At 40.4% G+C, this 23,724-nt stretch overlaps 1 protein-coding gene across 4 annotated transcripts in view; it reads right to left on the bottom strand.

Annotated features, from left to right (window-relative positions):
* Positions 1–23,724, bottom strand: part of CFAP20DC (CFAP20 domain containing) — a 251,615-nt gene that overhangs the window by 37,452 nt on the left and 190,439 nt on the right. For all 4 annotated transcript variants that reach the window (XM_059387861.1, XM_059387860.1, XM_059387863.1 and 1 more), the window contains 2 exons: positions 22,170–22,373; positions 11,354–11,415 (listed from right to left, as the gene is read on the bottom strand). In XM_059387861.1, coding sequence (XP_059243844.1) covers positions 11,354–11,415; positions 22,170–22,373 — 266 coding nt within the window. The remainder of the gene's footprint in view (positions 1–11,353; positions 11,416–22,169; positions 22,374–23,724) is intronic.

Genomic DNA, 23,724 nt, shown 5'->3' on the forward strand with positions numbered 1-23,724 from the left:
GCCATCTGTGGAAAAAAAATAGTTTTTATTCATAAGCCCTCCATGATCTAAACTACAAAACTAAAAACCTGCAAAGAAAATATAGACAAATCAGTGGCATCTATGAAGCATTTCATTGGAAATGGTTCTTAAGGAGATAACAATTTCTTGTTGTAAGTGATTTAAATGCCCAAAGAGAAAGTATGTGTGTTGTTTGTGTACTTAAAACATAATTAAAATTTGTATTACAAATTCTAGTTTAGGAAAGAACTGGCTTTAAAAGGCAATTTCCTGTAAGGTCCTTGCTCTGATATTTCAGATGGTGCCTTTTTCTAATTTGAAAGCTACATATTTTAATAGAGAATGGTCCAAAATGTTTTTAAGGTCAAACTGGAAATATGTTGATGATTTAAAAATGCAAGCAAAGTGCTTTATTATATTATACTACCAGAGTGTTATTGTAGTTTAAAAATATCATTAAATCAGCACAAACCCGCACTTATCATTTCCTGCACATTTTTCACACTGAGCTGCCTTCTGACTATAAGTAATCTGTTAATCTGCTCTTTGCCTCACAATCCGTCAAAGTGACAGATTCATTCCTTCTCTAATACATAATATCTTCATTTACTGTATGCCTTGCTGCAACTTGCTTTTTTGCTAGCATGGAAATTTAGAAAATCACAAGCAAATTTAGAAACTTCACACGGGTGGTTGTTCTTGTTTGTTTCTCATTTCTTCCATTATTCCAGCAGTTGAAACTAAAACTTTTCTGGACTCTTAATGTGAGTTAATAGTGTTTCCAAAATGAAGGCGGTTTCAGGTTTCAAGAAAAGTGTTGTTAAAGAGGTCGGAAGAGGGCAAATGGTAATCATAAAGTAAGCACTCCCTTCACTGCATCAAAACACTGACCATAGAAGAATTTTCTTCCAGTGTTGGTGGACAACAAATAGATTCTCACCCTTTGCCCCTACCCCTAGGTGTAAAGAAAAAAAATTTCATTTAAAAAAAAAAAAGGAAAGGAAAAAAGCTATCTGTCCATTCATCTAGGGATGAATTGCTTCCGGCAAAAGACAGGGCTTCACTAGCATAAATACTCCTGTTTAATTGAAAGCCACAATGTGATTTTATTTAAGTTGAGATGTTCACTTTTATCATGATGTTGACTGATGTCAGGCCAGGCCAGATTTCGGGTTTCTAGCTCATTGCTGCTTTTAAAAAAGATTTTATTTATTTATTTGACAGAGACAGAGACCATGAGAGGGGGGAACACAAGCAGGGGGAGTGGAAGAGGGAGAAGCAGGCTTTCCGAAGAGCAGGGAGCCCGATGCAGGACTTGATCCCAGGACTCTGGGATCATGACCTGAGCTGAAGGCAGACGCTTAACGACTGAGTCACTCAGGAGCCCCTGCTCATGGCTATTTTGACAATGCAAATGGTTCTGTGGTTTAAAATTTGCTCGCTGTTAATTCAACAGAATATATTCTCTGTTCCCTTGTTTCTTGCTTTAGTTCAGCTGCTTATTAGTCTATAAATTCTGCAAATAAAGAGAATGAAGTACTGAAAGACAGGAGAACGTAGTAGTTTCCTTTCACCTTAAATAAGAGATAAAGTACATCCTCTACAAATCACAATTTGGCTTCACTTGTTACTAATCCAGGTTTTCACATACTAAAATAAAGGTCATTATTGTCAACCTGGAAAGTCAAAAGCAGGGAAGTTATGAGCCCTGGCTTTCTAATCAGTCCTTTTCAGCACACAATGTTTTTTCCATGTGTACACCCAACACCCGACAGCATTTTCTTGTCCTGAGCACCAAATTGCATCTGATTTGTCTTAATGGATGGCAAGGGAGCTAAAGGCTTTTAAAAATCAATGGACAAGAAAGAGTCAATAGAACAATAATGTTAGTGTTAATTCAATCAAATCAGCTAAAAGTTGTTTGCTTTTTCTCCTTTAAGTCATTTTAAACTGGCCGAACGTTTGACTCATGTGGTATTTATCATACTGAGTGAGTTTTTATGTGGCAATGAACAGCAAAATATGAAGCTGTAAACTCGGGTAAACATAATATATTGTTAGAGTGAAGAAGTATGTGTTTTAACATTAATCAATTTCCAAATGTAATGTTTTTCATTAACAAGTGAAACAAAATAATTACTGAGAAGAAACAGAACCAACTGCCAACAAAAACACAGTTTGTGAGTAAGTGCAGGTTTGGAAGGGCAACGATTTCTCCATGACAGGCTAAGGACCCACTCCCACACCCCTGGACACTTTCCCTAAAACGTTCACACCTCGCCTGGGGAGGCCAAGCCACGCCAGCAGGCCTCAAGCTCAGATGGCACGTGAAAGTCACCTCTCCAAGGCACTCTGCATGTAGTAGGTGCTTGAAAAGTACTCAGGGAGTGTTTCTACAGGTCTGAGCTGCACATGGTCTCAGTCATTTCATGTCGTAGTGGTTCCTTATTTAAATACAAGGGAAGCTTTTCTGCATCGGGTTACAGAATGAATGATGGGGCAGTCAGTCTATGGATGCGACTGGCTCTGGCCACTGAACCATAATTACAGTCTTCCATTTCTTAGGTTCATGTCATTATTCTGGGCCTCAGCCTGCAATCCCCTCCCTTCCCGTTCAGAATAGAGGTGAATGTTATAAACTGGAATTAGTACTTCGACTTTTTAAATGTGCTCATTACTCTAGAAGGAAAAACTGAATCTTTTAATTAAAAGCTGAAATGGTAAAGTGTTAGAGTGGTAAATAATTGCTTTGGTAATTACCTTCTTTACATTGGACCCTGGGCCAAAGGTAATCTGAGTTCATCATGTGGATGGGTAACAGTGACTGGGGAGGCCCAGTGAATCGCAGGAGTTCTTCATCCTGCCAGTTAAAAATGCTAAGAATTTTCAGGGATCCATCATTTCAGATACAGCAGCTTTGGGAAAAAGTGAGGGGAGAGGGTGCAATCTGTTTTCTATAACTCTTATGGATATAGGTTTCTTGAGTCTGCAATTTTGGAAAATATGACAATAACTAAAATACTGATGAGTATTTCCCCAGCCCTAATGGCTTTAGATCCTCTCATGAAGTACAACAGAAAAAAGAGGAGATTCGGGTTGAAATGCTGAGTCCCAGGGGCCCAAGAGATCCAGTCAGACAGCAGGTAGACATCTCAGCTGAGAAACTGAAGAGTGGGGTCAGCTGATGCCCAGGCTGGCAGCGCCAGAGTGAACAAGCAGAGCAAGTGAAGAAAAAGAAATTTTGTTCAGGTGTGCAGGGGTGCTGGCCAGTTAGGTCCTGGAACAAGGTGATTGGAGAGGGTGTGCAATCCGAGCTCACCGGCTCTGGCAGAGTAAGTAGTCAGAACCAGGACCCAAAGTGGGCTGGGCAGCCAAGTGCCAAGAGCAGAGGAGAAAGAGGCGATGGGGCAGCACCCTTGGTGAACTGCTGGAACCCAATGAGAAGGGTAGCCTCAAAGTTGGGCCCAGGCATGGTCCTAGGTTCTGAGTGGTCAGAGGAAAGAAGTGGGATGATTACTGAGGGATTGAGTATTCTCTATGGCAGGGTTAGAGAGGCTGGAGAAGCCACTCTAAGCCAGGACTTTGCTTGTAGAACTAGGAGGGAAGGAGTCCTCTTTCTATCAAGTGTTCTTAAAGACTATTATAAAGCTTTGACCAGTGGACTAAGGACCTCTTCACGAACAGGAGGAACAAGGAGTCACTTGAATTTAAAGGGCATCAGCACCATAAGCTCAAGACTCTGTCTCCCCCCATCTCTCTGCCTTTTTTGCTTCTTTTCCATTTACCTGTCCAGATTCTGTTGGCCTGGCCAAGGTCAGGTATACCTCTGCCACAGTGGCAACCCAAGGCAACTTCTAGCAAGTGGCTCCTGACTCCACAAAATAGGCATGCGTAGGCAAATACAAATAAGCAATTTCCAATAAGAATACACAAAACAAAACAAAACAAAACATAGGAGTTCAGTTTCGGAAAACTTGCCTCTGCTGAGAGGTTTAAAATGATACTTAACTGGAGACTTTAGATTGTGGCTATCTTTTAAGGGATCATTTTAAACAACTTCATGAGAGAGATTTCATTTACTACATGTAGGAATAGGGCCAGGTTCCAGACACCCTCAAGGGAGAAAAGTATGCAGGTACTTCTGGGTTCTGGCTAGCAGTTAAATCTAGGGCGAGGTAGGGGAGACGGGAAATTCATTTCTGTGAGTGAGGGTCAACAAGTTCAACGCATATTTCTCGAGTGTCTCCTTTGTGTTTGGCACTGTTTGAGGAGCTAGGTATATAGTGAGCACGAGAGAGATAAAGTCCCAAGGCTGAGGCAGTTTACATTTCCAGTGTATTTTGGAAGTGTGTGTGTGTGTGTGTGTGTGTGTGTGTGTGTATAGACAGTAGGCAAACAAGCAAGAAGGTATCAGGTAGTGAGGAGTACTGTAGTAAAAGCAAAAAAAGATAATATAATGAGGCTGACTAGGGCTATTTTAGGTTGGATGCTAAGGAAGGGTCTCTCTGAGGTGATGACATGTATATGGAGCTGTATGTATGTATGTATGTATGTATGACATGTATATAGGAGGAAGCTGCTACCTAGGGTCTTTCCTGGGGTGAGGGAACTCCCAGCAGAGGGCCTCTCATGCAAAGCTCTTCAAGTGGAATCAAGCCTGGAGCATCCAAGTAAAAGGGACACGACCATGGTATTTGATATACAGTGAGCAGGGTACACAATGGTATGAGGGACAGTCTGGATGGTAGCACCCAGGGTAAGGACTACTATTCGGTTCCCCAAGAGCAGTGCGCAACCTCTGGGAGGTTTTCCATGGGGCCATGCTGGGCTTCAGTAGGGGCCAAAGGAGCAGAGAAAGCAGGTGGGGAGCTATGGCATGTGTCCTGGTAGGGGTGACGGCAACGTGGGCTGGGATTGCAGCAGCGGAGACAGGCTGGATCTGGCAAGGGCTTTGGTTGGAGGGAGCACCAGCGCTATTTACTGAGGATGGACATGGAATGGGTCAGGGTGAGGAAGCAGGGAGCACTCTTGCTTTCTGTCTTGAGGAAAAGTGGGATGATGGTGACATTTTCTGAGGTAGAGAAGACTGAAGAACAAACAGATGTGTAGAGGGAGGGAAAAACCAAGTTGTTGTAAATATTTGGATTTGAGATCCAAGTGGGTATGTGTCAAATTGGCAGCTTGGACAGATGTGTCTGGAATTCAGGGGAGGGTCAGGACTGGACATATAATTTTCAGAGTCATTAGAATATAGAAGGTATTGGAAGCTATTATTATTATTATTAAATAGCTTGTATAAATAATATATATTATATTATGTATTAAAGATTAGGGCCATTCTAATGGTTATCAGTGTCTAGGGATCTCTGGTCAGCAGGGAGTAGAACATGCATGGAAATTAGATGTAAACTGCCCAAACAAGAGGCTCTCATAAAAACACATCGCTATCCTGCTTATGAATAAAGCAATGCCACTGTCATCCTATTTTCAGGAAAGGAAAGGGTAATTCTTGCAAAGATGTAGGGAAAAACTTGACATTTAACTGGTTAACATTCAGGATTAAGACTTTCATTTCTCTGTGTTATCTGAGCTCCTACCCAAGCCAGGCCAGTTGAACAGCACCGGGAGGAGAGGGAACATGATGCCACCCTGCCTTCTGGGGAACCCACAGCTAGAGCAGCAATGGCGGTCAAGGAGCGAGAACCAGACTGGGTTTCCGAGTCCGGAGAACTGCAGCCTGCAGATGAGCAGGTGCTGGAAATGGGGGAGTGTGAAATGAGAGGCAGCAATACCGACAGCTTTTCTTAAGCTAACGAGAGAAATGATGAAAGTAAAAACTGGTGCCTTTGGTTTTATAAACAGATCATTAGGATGTAATGCAAAAATGTAGATAATGGAAAACAACCATAACACAACGTTCAGAGAAACCGTTTGCGAGGCTAATCAGGAAATCCTCTGTTGTGGTTTGGTCTGAAGGAGGAGTATTTGTTAAAAATCTGACTTACTTGCTTTAAAATTATCCAAACTGAATCATTTCGGGAGAAACATGACATGAAAGTTCTGTATTTAATTTAATTCATCTATACATTTTCTTTCTTTTGTGTTGGTGGGGGGAAAAAAAAGCTTAAGCAATAGAGAAACCCATCAGGCTGAGTCCTGACAACTGGGGAGAAAAGAAAAATGAAGCCACAGCGATCCGTCCAGAGTAGTACTTGTAGGTTACGATGACAGGCCAGTTGCCTCAGTCAGGCCGGCTGAGCTGGCGTGAACTGGGGTCAGTGGTTATTAATCACTTGTCAAAGTCTGCGGGGCTTTATCATCTAATTATAGTTATAAGTATGTTTATATCACACAAACATATAGCAAAGCGGCAAAGGATGCAAGCCTTCATACAATCGGTGGTGACATTTGAAAAATCTACAGATAAGCAATAAATCATAAAGCAAACACTGCAAAAAACCATGCCATTCATTACTGTTTGGGCATTCAGGGATTATTTTCTCTACTGTTTATTTCCATAAACATTTAGAACCTTATGGAGCCTCTGACTACCTTCCCTTCTCCCCCTAATTTTCCAATGAGTTGTAAAAATAGCAAGTATAATCACCATTTGAAATGAAAGACTGGTTATCGACTCTATCCACAGGAACAGACAACCAGAATGTAATCACAGCTTATTTTATAAAACCCATTTCTGAACAAAAATATCTCGAGCCGTTCTGAAGAATCTACATAAACACATAAATGGATGTGCCTAAGGGAGAGCTCTAAACCCCACAAACCAATAGATGGCATTTTCAAAGAAATTACTTAAGGCTGCAAACAGCATCCATTTTGCTCCATTTGGAAGCACGGACGTTTACATGCTAGGAGACATTTCTCAACAGGAACGAACTGTGAAATTGTTTCCTCCTACCCAACACGCCTCTAAATTGTATTAGATTATGTTAGCTGTTTCTGCATCTTGTCATAGAGGCTGTCAGTGCCCCAAGAGGCAGCGTGGGTGGACACTGGAGGCAAGGGCCCTGGAATCTGAGACGCTGCTGAAATATCAGTCAGCATGTTACGCAAAAATAATAACCATCAGACCCAGGCCTAACAATACGAAGGGAAATGGCTTTGTTGCAAATCTAGACACCAGGGGATATCATGAGGTGAACCACGTGGATTTCAATTCTAGACCGTGAACTTCTCAGGAAATGATTACTGTTGTTTCCCACTTCCATCCAATGTCAAGCATCGCTCTGTGAGCGCAAGTGGCTTCTTTGACTCTGAGGAAAACAATCTATGAATATATGCTGTGTTTTAGTTATTGGCATCCTAGAGTCAACTCTTCAAAACCCAGATTTGCCTGCTTTGTGAACTGCATGCTATCTTTAATCATAAACACATAACACTAAGAAGGTAATTATGTTGCAGAAAGAAAAGTCTTCCTGGAGCAAAATGTACATGAAAGACTTTGGGGATATTGGTTGTTCTGTGACGTTAATTAAGCTAACTGAAAACTGATTCTAAATATATGCATGTGTGGGCGTGAGTATGGGTACAAGTGTGCGTAGGAGTAGGAGTGTGGGTACAAATCTTTGTTCTCTGGAATAGCTGCAGATATTTCACTGAGGCCGACGTGGCCACTTCCGCTCCCATAGGGCACCAGTGTGGTGTCTTGAAGGACCTGCACACACACGTGTTCTCGTCCTCATCATGTCTGCATTACTCTGATCACAGTAACACTCAAATCAGGAAATCAAAGACTCCTTGCTTCTCATGTTCAGAGCCTCTGCTGGTAGAACTTTCAATCCAGAATTCAGGTTAGATGTTTGTTTATCCAAGGGGTGAGCGAAAGACTTTTCAATTCTTATATTTTTTTCATGTTCATTATCAGTATCTTCTAAATTTAAGTTTAAATTTCAGAGTTCTGTGTTTTAGGGTCTAGGTGTGGGATACTATTTGTAAGAAATATAATAAATACAAATCTTAAAAGAGTCATGTTTTTAATTTTAAGTTAACTTACATGTATTACATGATTTAATTTATCCCATTTTTATATGATGATCTATGCTGACTGCATAACTTTATCATTGTCTTTATTTACGGTCCAATAATGTCTCTCCGCCAATTCTTTCAAGCTGCTGGATTTATGGAGCCAAGAGCCAAACCATGTAATCCACAAGTTTTCTGAACAGCTAAATAATAATTTTCTAAGAAACTGGTGGATAACCTGTTGACAAATGGGACTGACAGCATTTTGTCTTTGCTTTGGAATTTGGCTTTTTACTTTATTGTGTAAAAATGTAAATTAATTTTCCCTAAATGAATGAACATTTAATTGGCCAAATAAAATATGCGAATTGGTGAATTTTCTTATATTCCATCTTTGGGAATCAAATATTAGAAGAGATATTTAAAGTTACATAGTACTACATCTAAACATTAATGAATTAATACAACGTTATGAGGTATGTCTCCTAGGTAGGGCAGTGTTCCCTCTGATGGTGGAACTGGGTTTCATTTGTAGAGTGCATGAGTCTCATCAAAGTCACAGAATCACAAGGCCGGAAGTGACCTGAGAGAGCATGTAACTCAAATCCTTTCCTTTATACACGAGGGAATTCATACTATTGCTGAGGTCTGGACAGGTTGAGAGGCTTGTCTGAGATGAGACACTGGGTTAGTAGGAGAATTAGGATGGGACTTGGGTCCTCTTTCTCCTTTTACCTTTTATTGAAACAAAAGTCTCCACTTTCTAACACATCTGTACTATCACATTCATTTGTTCAGATTGCAAATACTGATTGTTACACTTTGAACCAAAGCTGGATTTCCAGTTACCTTAAAAGTTTATTCATACACAGATTAAAAGAGCTTATGAGCTGAAAGATTTTAAGAATGTTGAAATACCTTTTTATATACTCTGAAATTACAAACTCAATTTTGAACTCCTTATTATATTTATTTATGACAGGGGCAATTCCCCCTACCAGATAACATGAAAGAATGACCAGATCATGTGTATAGAACAGGAACACTTAGAAGTAATTACTAATAAAGAATGACCAGATCATGTGTATAGACCAGGAACACTTAGAAGTGATTACTAATAAAGAACATTTAGGCTACTTCTGTCAATATTCTGGGCCCCATTAAAAGTCCTGTAAACCATGTAGGTGGTCTCCCGGCAGCCATGTTAGTTTTACATGGCTCAGTTGGCTGTTCATTACTGACTGGACCGAAAGTGGACACCTGGCCCAAGCAAGGCCAATCACATTCTCTTTCCTGGAAAGTAGGAACTGGGATTCAGACATAGCCTGTCAGTCTTGGGATGTGCTATGAACTGTAACATATAAACTCAAGAGCTGTCAGATAGCCATATGTGACTGCAAACAGAAAGCTGTTGGCTTAGAGAGAACAGTGGAACAGAAGGAAGAAGCAAGGAGAGATGGAGTGAGGATACCACCTGGCTGCCTCTCAGCATTATGATTCTATTCCCTTCCTGAGGCCTGGCTACCCTTCTGTTCCAGGGCAGCTCTGTATACTTTTTAAATTTTTATTGAAGTTCAATTAACCAACATATAGCACATCATTAGTTTCAGGTATAGAGTTCAATAATTCATCAGTTGTGCATAACACAGTGCTTATCACATCACTCAACCCAATCACCCAATTACCCCACCCCCACCTTCCCTCCAGCAACTCTCAGTTTGTTTCCCATAGTTAAGAGTCTCTCATGGTTTTTCTCCCTCTCTGACGACTTCCCATTCAGTTTTCCCTCCCTTCCCCTGCAGTTCTCAGCCCTATTTCTAATATTCCACATATGAGCGAAACCAGATGATAATTGTCTTTCTCTGATTGACTTATTTCACTCAGTATAATACCCTCCAGGGTTAATGTAAATGTTAAGTATTCATCCTTTCTGATCAGCCCTGTATTCTTTTTTTAAAAAGATTTAATTTATTTATTTGACAGACAGAGATCACAAATAGGGAGAGAGGCAGGCAGAGAGAGAGAGGGAGGGAGGAGGAAGCAGGTTCCTCACTGAGCAGAGAGCCCGATGAGGGCTCGATCCCAGGACCCTGAGATCATGACCTGAGCCGAAGGCAGAGGCTTTTTAACCCACTGAGCCACCCAGGCGCTCCGCAGCCCTGTATTGTTACTAAACAAATCCCTCCTGTCTCTCTGTGTGTCTGTCTCTCTCTTAAGACTAGCTAAGTTGTTTTTGATTATGTTTGACTATAATTCACTCTCTGTGTAATAAATACCATACTCTAGGGGTGCCTGGGTGGCTCAGTAGGTTAAGTGTCTGACTTTGGCTCAGGTTATAATCATGGGGTTCTGGGGTCGAGCCCTGTGTGGAGCTTTCTGCTCAGCGGGATGTCTGCCTCTATCCCTCCCTCTGTCTCTCCCCCTGCTAGAGCTCTCTCTGAAATAAATAAATAAAATAAAATAAAATAAATACCACATTCTAGAGCCAGAGCTACAATACTAACACTGGTGTTTTGGCCCATTTTATGGGATGAACCATAGTACAGGTGAGAGAGCTGGACAATGAGATCCGTTATGATAACTAAGATCCTGTAGATGAAATTCAAAATAGACTGATTTTTAATAAATTCCTAGTATTTAATAAATAGTAATAAAATGATACTGAGTTGTGCTGATAAACAAATTTATTTTCTGGAAAATCATATACTCCTACATATATTTCAAAAACACAAATTCCAATTTGCTTGTCTTCAGTGAGCCTAAGATAATGAGATTTTTCTATATTGACAAATGACTCATTATGCCAATGACATTTAGGAAATAATGAAATAATTTTGGGATTAACTTCTGAAATTTTGGAAAAAGAGAATGGCCTTTGAACTGATATACGCCGTCTTGATAAATTTAAAGGAACTGGATAATACCAAATGATTCATGCCTAAAAGGTATTAAACTTCACATACTGATTAAAATAAAGTATCTATGCAAATAGAATAATACGGAATAAATTAACACTTAAAAAGAGCTTGCTGTGTGCCTGAAACTGTGCTAAGAATTGTTCGTGTTTTCATTCATATGATCATCCCAAAAGAACAGGGAGTAATTATGATGCCTGGTTGACCGGAGTTAAATGGTTGCTCAGAGTCCTAAAGCTGGTAAAAGGGCAGAGCTGCCATTTAAACCTAGGTAGACTGTTAACTGCCACACCCTATTAGTCTACATAAGAAAAATAGACTGAACTCAGCCTTCTAAAGAAAAGAACTTTGGAAGCTCTTTAGAAGTTCTGGAAAACAATTTCGTGACACCAAGAAAAATGCACAATCTTTCAAATAATTAAAAAAAAAAAGACATTTAGCTTATTAATGAATCTTACCGGGGATTAGAAGGAGAAGGTGGATTCATTTCTTTCTGATAGTGACGCCCCTGGTTGACAGGCTGTAAAAAAAGACAGAACATTTTACTAAACAGGGTAATGTTCTTTACATACACCATGTGCTCTCATTGCTGCCGTTTTTTCCAGAGGAACAATCTGCAAGAAGGGGTGTTTAGTTCACTGACAACTTACAGGCTGTTTGGAAGATCCAGCAAATATCAAGGTGGTAGACATGAGAAAAAACAGGTTATTTTAATGGCCAGTCACTGCACAAGATAGCATCTATGGTGCAATTAAAGTTCATATGTGGGCTCGCCCTCCTTGTAGAGTTTTTACGTTGTTAACGTTCACTGATATTTCCCGCTACAGTAAAATAAAAGATATCTCACGGAACCAGTGCTGCACAGCTGGTATCAGCAATAAATCAAGAGACCCCGAGATAAGGATTATATATTTATGTGTCCACATTAGGAAATTTGCAAGGATAACTTGCATTTTTGCTAATGGAATTATAACATGTTAATCTTAGGTCAAAGTGGTCATTTTCCCAAGTGTGTAATAAAAACTCAAGCATTAATCAGTGAGTTGAAAAAAATGGTGCCAGTACCTAACAAAAATGTGAAATCTCAACTTTATTCTCCCTAAGCGAGAAACGTTTAAGTTACTATTTCAAAACATCGTTAAACAACTCCATCCCAAAACAAGCTTTAAGCTCTTGCCTCAATGGAATTTGATGTTTTTCCTTTGTTCCCAAAAGGGAGAAAATTCCATTATATCTGATACACATTCTCTTTTGAACATCAGCTCACAGGATTTTTCTTATGTGGTTAACAGCCATGTAATTCTAATACGAAAATCATTTTTAACATTCTCATTTTATTACAAGTTGCAATTTCGTATACTTTTTTGAATTGCATTGAAAGGATTTCCATTCCTTCCTAACCCAAAAGGGTTCATGTTAAGCTTTTCTCACCCATAGGGTGGTCCTACAGTGTTGACTCTAATGGAGGGAAATAGTATGGCAATGGTGCCTATCCATACAGAGCACATATTCCTTATTTTCCACATACTCCTATTTTTAACTCCTAAAATATTAAAGATGTGGGTCATGGGAATTCTTTAGCGTAAACTGTCTTCCTCTATAAATAATCTCTTGGAAGTGTTCCTTTAATTTAAATCAAACACCCTGTCTGATAATCACAGTCACTTAGCCTGACTCTCTGTGATGCACGATGAATTTAAATGTACTCAGATACTTTGGTAATTGAACTGGTATCAATGCATCACCATTTCAGTAATAAGAAACAACAGCTGGAAGAACAGTGGAAGGAAAAACATGTCATAAGACATATTTGATCTCACTGGAGAAATAAGACTTCCAGCAATTTGCAAGTGAAATTTAGTTTTATGATTTAGGCTTTATTATTTCACAGCAAAAAAGGAATTAGCAAGCAAAGGGCCTAACAGGTTCTCTAGAGCATCTCACGCTGGTGCAAAAATACTCCTGATAATACGTTCATTGGTATTCGCCCTGTAGTTCAGCTCTACTCCAGCCTCCAGTGAAAGGGCCTCTACTCCATTTGCTTCCAGAGGCATTTCCATAACTCTCTATGCATTTACAGTTCTGGTATTCGGTAAATTTCCATTTTCTTAATTTTATACCATTAATTCTATTTACACCTGTCTCCAACCCCCTTATTCCAAATGACTTATTCCATCCTCTGGAGAATAGAAATGGCTACAGAATCCTGTCTTGTTCGTGAATCTGCTCTCAGACTACACAGAGTGACCCTTCCACATTTCCTCCTGCTGTATAAAACCGATCCTGGGATGCAAATAGTAAGAGAACACAGTCAACAAAAGGTTCACATTTATTGTGGTTTCTAAGTGTTAGAAAACAAACAAACAAACAAACAAAAATAACCAGTGGAAATGTTTCAGAATTAGTAAAGGGTGCTAACACGAGGGAACAGAAAAGTAAAGGAAAAAAAATCCTGTTAAAATAATTGTAGGGTAATGGAACTCAGTCTGAACACCTGATTCCTTAACTTAATTTTTGGTATTGAAAAAACTAATTACCAAGTTGTTGCCCCCAAATATTTTATTCTAAGCCACTTCCAATTAATGGTGGTGCATCAGGGCAGAACTTCTGACTGCCACACATAACTGCTACCCACGGCCTTATGTGCCCCACCTGCTATGGGCTCAGCTGGGGAAGGACCTAAGTCTTGTTCTGGAGTGGGTACCATACAAAACTGGGTGGCCCCAATTCCCTTTCTTGGTACATGTCTCCTAATTTCATAATCAATCTCTGGGACAGGAAGGGGTTATGGCAATGATGTGCCTAAAAAGTCCCTTTAAGGTATTTCAGTTCCGATAACTTTGCTTTGATGCTTTGAAAGGGCAGAGCTTTCACTTGGATGAGGTCTTTTTATTTTCCTAGATCCAAATCAGAATGAAGGAGAATGTACCTAATGGTTTCTAAAAGCTCTCCGAACACGGTGGGGTGGGACTGGGTGGGGGGAAACACGATGGGCTGTCTGAAGCCAGATGTTCTCATCCACACATGGAAACAGATCTGTTTCGATACACATGTAGCATTAAACCTATCTGTACTAATCCTGGGTAGGTAATAGCCGATGAAAGCACCAGGTTAAAAAAAAAAAAATTGATTTTTTTGACTTTGGAATTTAGCTATATTCAGGGAATACTAGGAGAAGCAGCAAAAGAAGAGCAACCAATACCTACAGAGAGCTAGACAATAATCATAGCATTGGCTGACATTTAATCGGCACAGGCTCAGTGTTAAATCCTTGGTAGATATTATCTCATTCGCTCCTCACAGCAATTCTGTGGAACAGACAGGATTAACAGCTCTGTCTAACAGAAAAGGAAATTCAGACACTGGATGTTAACCCAAGGTCATGCCAGCCAGGAAAGAGTGGAGCTAGAGTTCCAACCCAGTTCACCACACTTTACCCTCTTAGCCATTAGGCTGTAGTGCTTAATCCAGCTCAGAGGTTCGCCTACAGTGGTGAAGACCAAAGTTTCTGAAAACACATATGACATACTCAGTTATGGTTATGGCAAAAAAAAAAAAAGTCTGAAATACTTATTTGAGATCTATAAGACAACCCTACTCACCATAAATTAAGTTCATGATTTCATTCTTATGACATATTACTATATGTTTGAAATTAAAAAAGCAAGTTTTGCCAAGCTGCTAAACTGGGGACAAACATAAGGTATAATAGATAATACTTTGAGAATGAGGGAAGTTTATTTCATGGGGTGACTTTCATAGTCACTACACACAGAACAACTCATACATTTCAGTATTACACTGACTCTAATATCAGTTTTCATATATCATTTCTACAGTGGTATAAGAACATCTGCTCATCTGATTTATCTGCCACTTAGCACAATCAACTACTTACGTTTTTAGTTCAGGAGAATTAAAAGAAAACTCATTACACCCAAAGAGAGCTGAGAAGTTAATGAATCTGTAGATCAGAACAAATTAAGACCTATTAACCATAAAGAGCCTGAAATGCCAATATATTATATATAGGACACGTAGTAGCCAGCAATCATCCCGTAAAATGAGGATATGCTAATGAGCGAAGAAATGGAACTGATCCTAGAAACTGAGGACCTTGTCCTTTTGGTGGCGCTGTTGCTATGCATTAGCGTCAGGAAAACGGAACAACTGAAATTTGCCACTGAGCACAAGAAGCTTTGCTTTCCCATGATCAAGCCGCTAGAAATTTGGGGGTTGAGAGAGGGAAGTGAAGGCTAAATAAAAGAACAGGAGATAAGAGAATCCTGCCATGTTAAAAGGTAAAGACAATATTTTCATGGTGTTATGTAAAACCTATGAAAATGGCAAAAATGTTGCAAGGTTAATCAAGACCATAAATAACTTGTCTGAGAACCTCACCATATGCTTGTAATTTTATTAAGTGCATTTTGCCTTGTTTTTCTCCAAATATTGTGCTCTGCAGTGTGCCATGTTGATGGATGCACACGAGAACATTGTTTTTTTTTTTTTTTTTAAAAGCTGAGGAGATTTACGTGCTTGATATTAGATTACGGGAATTCTTAACTTGAAGGGATGATGGTTTTAGGGTTTCAGCTTACAAGATACAGTGTACAGGAGGCATGCTTTCCTTAAATCTCAGGTAGAGGCAGGACAGAGAAATAATGAAATACTGAAATAATAAAATAACAAAAGGGCTTATTTGAAAGCTCTGAGGGGATAAGTCTGGATTTTAGTGGTTAAGCTCACATGAAGACAAGCACAACAGAACCTCTACCTCTCCTTATAGCCCTCAGTAGTCACAAAAAGCGGAAATATCCTAGCAATCTTTTCTGATCACTCAAGTGGCCCTTTGAGGAGAATAACTTCGGGGGAGCAGCAGGTAACAACTAGGAACTTTGCTAGGCACTGGGCACACACATCCCCCGCACTCATTCAATTCTCACCATGCCAGTATGAGGAAGCCCTTTTATGATTCCCATTTTATAGGCCATTGTGCCAGTAAACGGCAGGGCTGAGATTTGAGCTCAGGTTGGCTGAAGTAGAGTCTGGATTCTTTTGGGCCCCGCAAAAAGCTGTTTCCATTAATAGGTACTCTTTTTCCTTAAAAAGAAACCACACACACACACACACACACACACACACACACACACACACGACATGGTTTTATGCTATTGTCAATCAAAAGCCCTCACCAAAATAAAAATCACTTAACAATCCATTATAAGCAACTTTTAGCTCCCTTCCTCAGGCTGCCTAGAACCGAGTTTTTGAATAAATCTCATGAGGGCTACTCCTAACAGAAACTCTCCAAAATTGATTACTTATAGCCTGGTTTCCACAGAAGTTGTAAAGTATTGTTTTAATTGAATTTGGTTCTAAGTTAGAAACTTTGAAAAATTTGTCTGTCAAAGGCCAATGGATTTCTCAGTAGGCTTGATTTATTTAGCAATAGATGCCTACAAAAGCCAATTTGGTATGAGAAATATGGTTACATTTAATTACACTTTTAAATGACTAATTTATTATATCTAAACACCTTTTAAACAGTACATATTACTCTGAACTGTACAGATGCTGAGGAGAGCTGAGGAATCAGAGCTTGTAGTAAACACAATAGATTTTGCTAAAGACTCTTCATTCTACTCGGCATGGGCTTTCTGTTTCAGAAATCAGTGTGTGTGAAGTCATTAGGTAAAGATGCTAAATTGAATGAGACCTGCTTAAATCTCCTTCTTAAACCATTGGTCATCCGTGGATGGAACTAGAGGGTATTGTGCTGAGAGAAATAAGTCAATCAGAGAAAGACAATTATCATATGATCTCTCTGATATGAGGAATTTGAGAAGCAGAGTGGGGGGGTCATGGGGGATAGGGAGAGGAAAAATGAAACAAGATGGGATTGGGGGGATGCCTGGGCGGCTCAGCCAGTTAAGCTGCTGCCTTTGGCTCAGGTCATGATCCCAGGGTCCTGGGATTGAGTCCTGCATTGGGCTTCTTGCTCAGTGGGGAGCCTGCTTTTCTCTCTGCCTCTGCCTGCTTGTGTGCATGCTCATCCTCTCTGACAAATAAATAAATAAAATCTTTAAAAAACAAAAATAAGATGGGATTGGGAGGGAGACAAACCATAAGAGACTCAAACGATAAGAGACAAAACAAACTGAGAGTTGCTGGGCTGTGGGGGAGGTAGGGCTGTGTTATGGACATTGGAGAGGGTATGGTTATGGAGGTTATGGATATTGGGGAGGGTATGTGCTATGGTGAGTGCTGTGAATTGTGTAAGCGTGATGATTCACAGACCTGTACCCCTGAAGCAAACAGTACATTATATGTTAATAAAAAGCAAAATGAAACAAAAACAAAAAGAATACAAAACAAAAAACCATTGGTCATCAGGCCTTGTCTGGAGAGAGATTTTTCCTTTGTCTGTATATTTAATATCATTTATCAAGTCTTGAATGTAAAATATTACCTGCATCACTCAGTTTATTTAAGCGAAGCAAAACTGAGGTTTATTTTGGAATTTTGATGAAAACTACCTTATTGTAGAGTAAAAAAGGAATCTTTTTAATATTACTGATTGATTCAGTCAATGACTAACCGCAGATGACTGAGTGTGACCTCATGCCAGGCACTGTGCTCAGCATGGTATTGCCTTCAAGGGGTAACAACCAGGCCTCAGGCACATCGCTAACAATGGCTCCCTGATGTGGTAAGTGCTAACATTGAGATTCAAGATAATGGGAACCCAAAGAAGGAATAATTCTGTGCAGGGTGGTGGAGAATCAGAAAGGGTTTCATGAAGCGGTGTGTTTGAGGTGGGCCTTGGAAAACATGGGAGTGTTCCAGGTGGAGAAGAGGAATGGAGGGTCTCCCCAGGCAGAAGGAAGAGCACAATGAGCAATGACCTGACTGACATGATCTGGACACAGGGCACGGCAGTGACAGGCACACTGCGTGATATAGCTAGAGTATGGGGGCCTTCTGTGTGTATGTTGGCTAGGGGTGAGAAGGTGAGACAAGCAGAGACTCATTCCAGGTTCTGTTCAAGGTGATGGAGAAACAAGGACACTAAGAGGAGATTATCCTGTTCAAGGAGAGTCTCCACCCTCGCCTCCGAAAGATTTATTTCTGTTCCCTTTCAGAACTTGGAATTCCTTTCCCCTTCTTACCACATGATGAGCTGGCACTCATTCTCCAACTCTGGCTTAACTGTAGCCTTCTCTGTGAAAGTATCCCTGAAACCAACAGGTAGAATCAATTGCTTTCTCTCATGTGGGCCTCTCTTCCACAAGATATTATAAAACTCTTTATTCTGTCATCACTCAGTACCCCAACTTACAGGGAGATGTTGACTCTCTGCCTCTCTCCAATATGGGGAACATCTCAAGGCCAGGTCAAGCTTTACTTTTATCGCCTATTGTACCACTCAAAAGCAAAAGCAAAAGCAAAACAAAAGCACCCCAAATATGTGGAATGAATTATTGTGAGACAGATAAGCTGGGTTGAGGTGAGAGTTTACACGAGTTTAACAGCACTCTAGCTTGTCTTAAGGGTTGTTTCAAGTTAACATACTCCTTACTTGCTGACTGAAGGCCCTTGATCTGTAACAGAACTAACTTCCATTCTTTGAGATTTGTAGACCACTGGCCTTGAAGCATGATGGACCAGAACTTCCCCAGGCCACAGAGGCCAGCAAGCCTATTGGGAGCCACCTTGGCTTTCTGATGAGCCCATTAATTTTGTAGCAAGATGTTGTTCCTTTTCAGGTCACACAAATGACTTTACCACCTCCCTTTGTGTGTCTGCAGACCTCAGCCTCCTTTGTGGGAAGAACACAGTCTTCCTACACATAAGGAAAGGAGAGCCAGACTCCCTCGCATAAGCCCCAAGCACTGAGTTAATGTCTGTAGCTGGCCTCATCGAGTTTGCATGGGCCACTCTACTCCCTTTGTTGATCCACTGCCTTAAACCCCTTTAAAAACTCCTGGGCTAGGCAGAAATTTTGGAGTTGGCCTCTGGGTAAAAGTTGGCCTTCTCCCCAGGTGGCTGGCCTCCCGAATAGGGCTGAAAGTCTTTTCTAACCCAAACTCCTCTGTTGAGTAATGATCTTCCAAGTGACAGGCAACTGAACTTGAGTTCAGGAACAAGAGTGTCATTGAGATATTCCTGGCTCTAGTGGCAGAAAGGAAGGTCTGTCTCTCACAATGAGGCCTGGAGAAGGGTTACAGTGGGCTGGAGCTATGTCTGGAGAGATCATCAGGTACGTACAAGATACAAGGATGTGGGCTGAGTGCATTCAGGAAGTTATAACTTGGACTGAAGCATGGAGTAAAAGGTGAGGAACAGTGAGAGATGAGCCAGAGGAGGGAGAGGGTCTCAGATCATGGGGGGCCCTGTATGCCTAATCAAAGAGCCAATGGGAACTAGGAAAGGCTTTATGCAGGGAAGAGGTAAGATTAGATCTGGGCTTTATGAAATTCACTAGTGTGAATAATAACAATAATAATAATGAGAACTAACCTCAATTGACTAAACGCTTATTGTGTCTTAGATACAGTGCCAAGTGTTTACAAGGTCATGGCTTAGATTTGAACCTTGGCCCTTTGACCTCAGAGCAGATGTTCCTTACCATCAGGTGCTTGGATGGGAGGTACAGAGGTACCAGGAGATTACTGAGGGAAAGTGGATGAAAAATAAAGTGCCAAGGTTATGCTGTTAGGCAGGGAGGAGTAAAATCCTGAGGATTCTTAGGATTTGGAAATGAAGGGGTGGGAGAAATGGAGAAGTACTCCGAATTTCTGGTGGAATGCCACTGTGGATGGCAGCGCCATTGAGATACACGAAAAGCCTATATCTTTATAATAAATAAAGTTATTATTCATTTCTTCTTTTTCACTCTCCCTGTACAACTTCTAAAGAGAAAGGCATGCACTCTCAGAAAGCCCACAATGGTTCTTATAAATTGCTCTATTTAAACTCTATATGAGCAACAAGATGCAGAGTTCATTAAGAAACACAATTTTCCATTTGGTGATAGTTCCAATATTGAAATAGAGTGAATTTGATGCAATAATAAACATATCTTATGAATACCAAAGGTGGGCTTTTCAATTATTTTCTCTAACAAATAGAATGTTTTCAATTTCTCATTTGATCAAATGGAGGGGTTATTAAGTTCATTACCAATGGTGCTATTTTTGGCTGTTTACTTTTATAGAGTGGAGTAGTTGTTGTGTATGAGGACTTTAGTCCTTGCCAGCACAGGACAGTGATGAGAACACAGTATCCGGGGCAACCAAGAGCTCAGCCTTTTCAGTCCATAAATAATCATTCCTCAGTTTGCCCTTTGGTCTCAGAGCTACTTCATAACAGAATGAGCTCATTCAGAAGGCCTCTTTTCTCTTTCTTACTTTCTGTTTAAATGACTGCTGAGGAATATTTTATAAGAAAGGCAAGATTTCAATTCCATTGTAAATTGCATTGGCAAAAATCTGCAACTTACTCTTATGTTATTAGATCTGGCTACAAGGATACTCTGAGTAACCAGCACACAGGGGTATTTTTGTTGGATGGGTAGATACTCTTTGGCACCAAGGCTGCTGGAGGCCTTATGTATGCTTGGCCACTTAGTTTGATGAAAACATAACTAAGGCAAGAGAAGCCTGGACAATGGGCAAAGTAGGGATAAAAAACACTCATGAAAACACCTTTTCCCCCCTAAATCTCCTTAGAGCCAATCTGAATTATTCTTCTATGAAGACGTGTATGTAATCTCCAGAGCAGAAAGGTCACCATTCACTGGATGTCTGTGGCTTCTGTTTCACAAATTAAGTCACACACCAAGAAGTCACCTTGTTATGGTGGTTAGAAGCTCAGACTGAAGAGTTTTGCCAAGCTAAGTCTGAACCACTACACTCAAGAGTCTCAATTTTCTCATCTGGAAATTGGAATGCAACAGCACTTACCACATAAGACAGCAGTAAAGACTGAGTTCGATTACACATGGAAGGCCTAGTGCCAGAGCTGCTGCGATTTTGAACATCTACAAAGATGCTGGAAACTTGGGGAAAAAAAATTGCTTGGAAAGAAAACTGTAAGATTAATAAATATTTAATTAGATACATAAAACACATGTTATCCACTGTCAACTACACTTGAACTCAGCCTTTACCCAATTTTGTATAAATATAAATCAAAGTTACTTAATTTTATATTTCCCTTCAAAAATTTTATAGTAAAAAAGGAATATTTACTGCTGGATGAAAGTGGATTTTAATTTGTTTCATTTGATGTTGAATGTAGCCTTATAGGTAAATATAAGTACACTTCAAGGAAATTTCCTTGGGCCTATGGAGGTCTTAAAATATCTCTGTGCTTAAAGAAATAGTAGCTTTAATTACCACTATTAAAACACTAATTTTACTATTCTGACTTATGACATTTTTAAAGCTGTATAAGACTGTTCTATCAATGTTTCCACTTTGTCTTTCCAATTCAGTCATAAGATCCCCAAGGCCAGAAGAGAGAAAACAGACTGAGTCAAAACACTGGGCTCCGCTCTGGTCTCTGCCACTGACCAGGTATGGAAGCTTGGGTCCAGGAGAGTTTAATTTCTTCACCTGAAAGGCAGGAAGACTTTGACCTGTTCCAACTCCTCTGCTGGTCCATAGTGAGGATGATGGGCCATACTTAAAAATGCTTTAACTGTATAAACATATGGGAAAAGATAAGCTATTGAATTGTCTGTGGTACCTATCATGGCCCTCAGGCACAGGGAGCAGCAAACATCTTTTTTGTTCATTAATTTAACAAATACTGAGCCCTCTCGATGTGCCAGGCCTATGCTAGGAGATGCAGGTGCCATGAGAGACCCAGAATTGACAGTAAAATGATTCCTTTTCGCTTTCAGTATATGTTGGTATATATCAGCACACAATGAGCCTACATTATCTGAAGGTGAGTAAGACAGTTTAAGAATAGACAAGGCCCTCAGGCCTGAAACACTATTCCAGAATGGGCTCTGATTATTTCTTTATTTTATTTTTAAGTAATCTCTATATTAAATGTGAGGTTTGAACTTACAACCCCAAGATCCAGAGTTGCCTGCTCTACTGACTCAGCCAGTCAGGTGCTCCTGAATGGGCTCTGAATATTTCTTATGCGGAGGGTTCTCATGTTGGCGCTAGTTTTCCCAGGCAAGGCTGGGCTTTGTTAGAGAGAAGTTTGCTCCTCATTAAGGTGTTACACAAAGACCCAGAGCCCTGGACTCACAGGTGGCAGGCAGGAGTTCCAGGTGGTTGTGTCGTCACTGCTGGTACTAATGCTGACGTTACAGTTGTCAACCTGGGATGCACTCAGGACGTGGGAAGCCCCCGTGTCCTCCAGTTCTTCATTCTGTTGCCGCCGCAGGCTTGCCAGCATTTGCAACTCAGATTCACTCATCTGGCTGGGCTGATAGTTTCTCCAGTCATATTCCTGATCAAGAAAAGAAAGCGACAGAGTCAGGTGCCTGTTCCGAATTTATAGACCGTCAACACATGCTACTCTACAGCCTTAACCCCTCAGTGGCTCTCCATTGACGGAGGCCCAGATTCTTAAGTGCCCTTATACAATGCCTGCCCCACCTGCCTCACCTTGCTTTTTTGCTCTGGGCACATTAGCCACAATGTTGCTCATTAAAGTCCTCAAGAGCATCAGGCTCCTGTCTGCCTTAGTGCTAGTCTGCGCTGGCTAACTCCTAGGGGCCCTTTAGGTCCCACATTGTGTCATTTCCCAGGGAAGCCTTTTCTGACAATCACAAACTGGGGCGACCCCTCCACTAAGTGCTCTCATGGAATCAGAAGGTGTTCATTTTTAGCATTTATCACAATTGCAGTTACCTAATGGTATTTGGCATTTGCAGGTGGTCTATAAGCTCTGCAAAGGCAAACATAATGACCGTCTTACACTCACTGCATTTCCCATGCCTGGAGCCTGAACTGTATTTGACTAAACAAAAATTCAAAAAGTTTTTTTTTGAAAAGAAACATCATTTTCCATACAAAAGTCCAGTTTCAAGAATACTCGTTAATTTTATCACTGTGAACATTACAGCCAAATACGTTTAACCTATAGTGAGACTGAGAATGACTAATGTTGATAAAAGCCATTAAAAAATTTAATCTTAAGATGGGAACATGTAAGTTCTGAAAGCCAGAAAGAACTCACAACTATAATACACACACTGATATGGCCTTTACTATACAAGTAATCTGTCAGGCATTCCTCCCCCCACCCCCCAAGAATACTACTACAAATCTTTGAAGGTTAATGTAAATATTCTCTCAATGTATAGGTAAAAAATTGTCATATGGAATTTTCAAAACCTTTCCTTTCTCTAAACCAAGTTTGATAGCAAAGGTTAATTTCAATGTCGCTGAAATATCAGTATCACATCTGAGTACTGATTTACATCCAGGACTGCCATTTAACTTCCTAATAATCTTAAAATTTTCTTATCCATCTGCAAACATGGGTTGTGCTCAAAAAGGTTTGTTTCATAGGGTGCCTGGGTGGCTCAGTCAATTAAGCATCTGACTCTTGATTTTGGTTCAGGTGGTGATATCAGGGTCATGGGATCGAGCCCCGCACAGGGCTCCATGCTGGGCATGGAGCCTGCTTGGGATTCTCTCTCTCCCTCCCTGCCCTCCATTTCCCTCTTTATTAAAAAAAGAAAAGAAAAGAAAAGAAAAGGTTTGTTTCATGACACACTATAATTTTTTAGATATTCAGATCTCTACACTTACTTTCTTGGAGGACCCTTTGAGACAGCTACTGCCTTCTCTTC

This window comes from Mustela nigripes, chromosome 2, assembly GCF_022355385.1.
Source record: "Mustela nigripes isolate SB6536 chromosome 2, MUSNIG.SB6536, whole genome shotgun sequence".
Classification (NCBI taxonomy): domain Eukaryota; kingdom Metazoa; phylum Chordata; class Mammalia; order Carnivora; family Mustelidae; genus Mustela; species Mustela nigripes.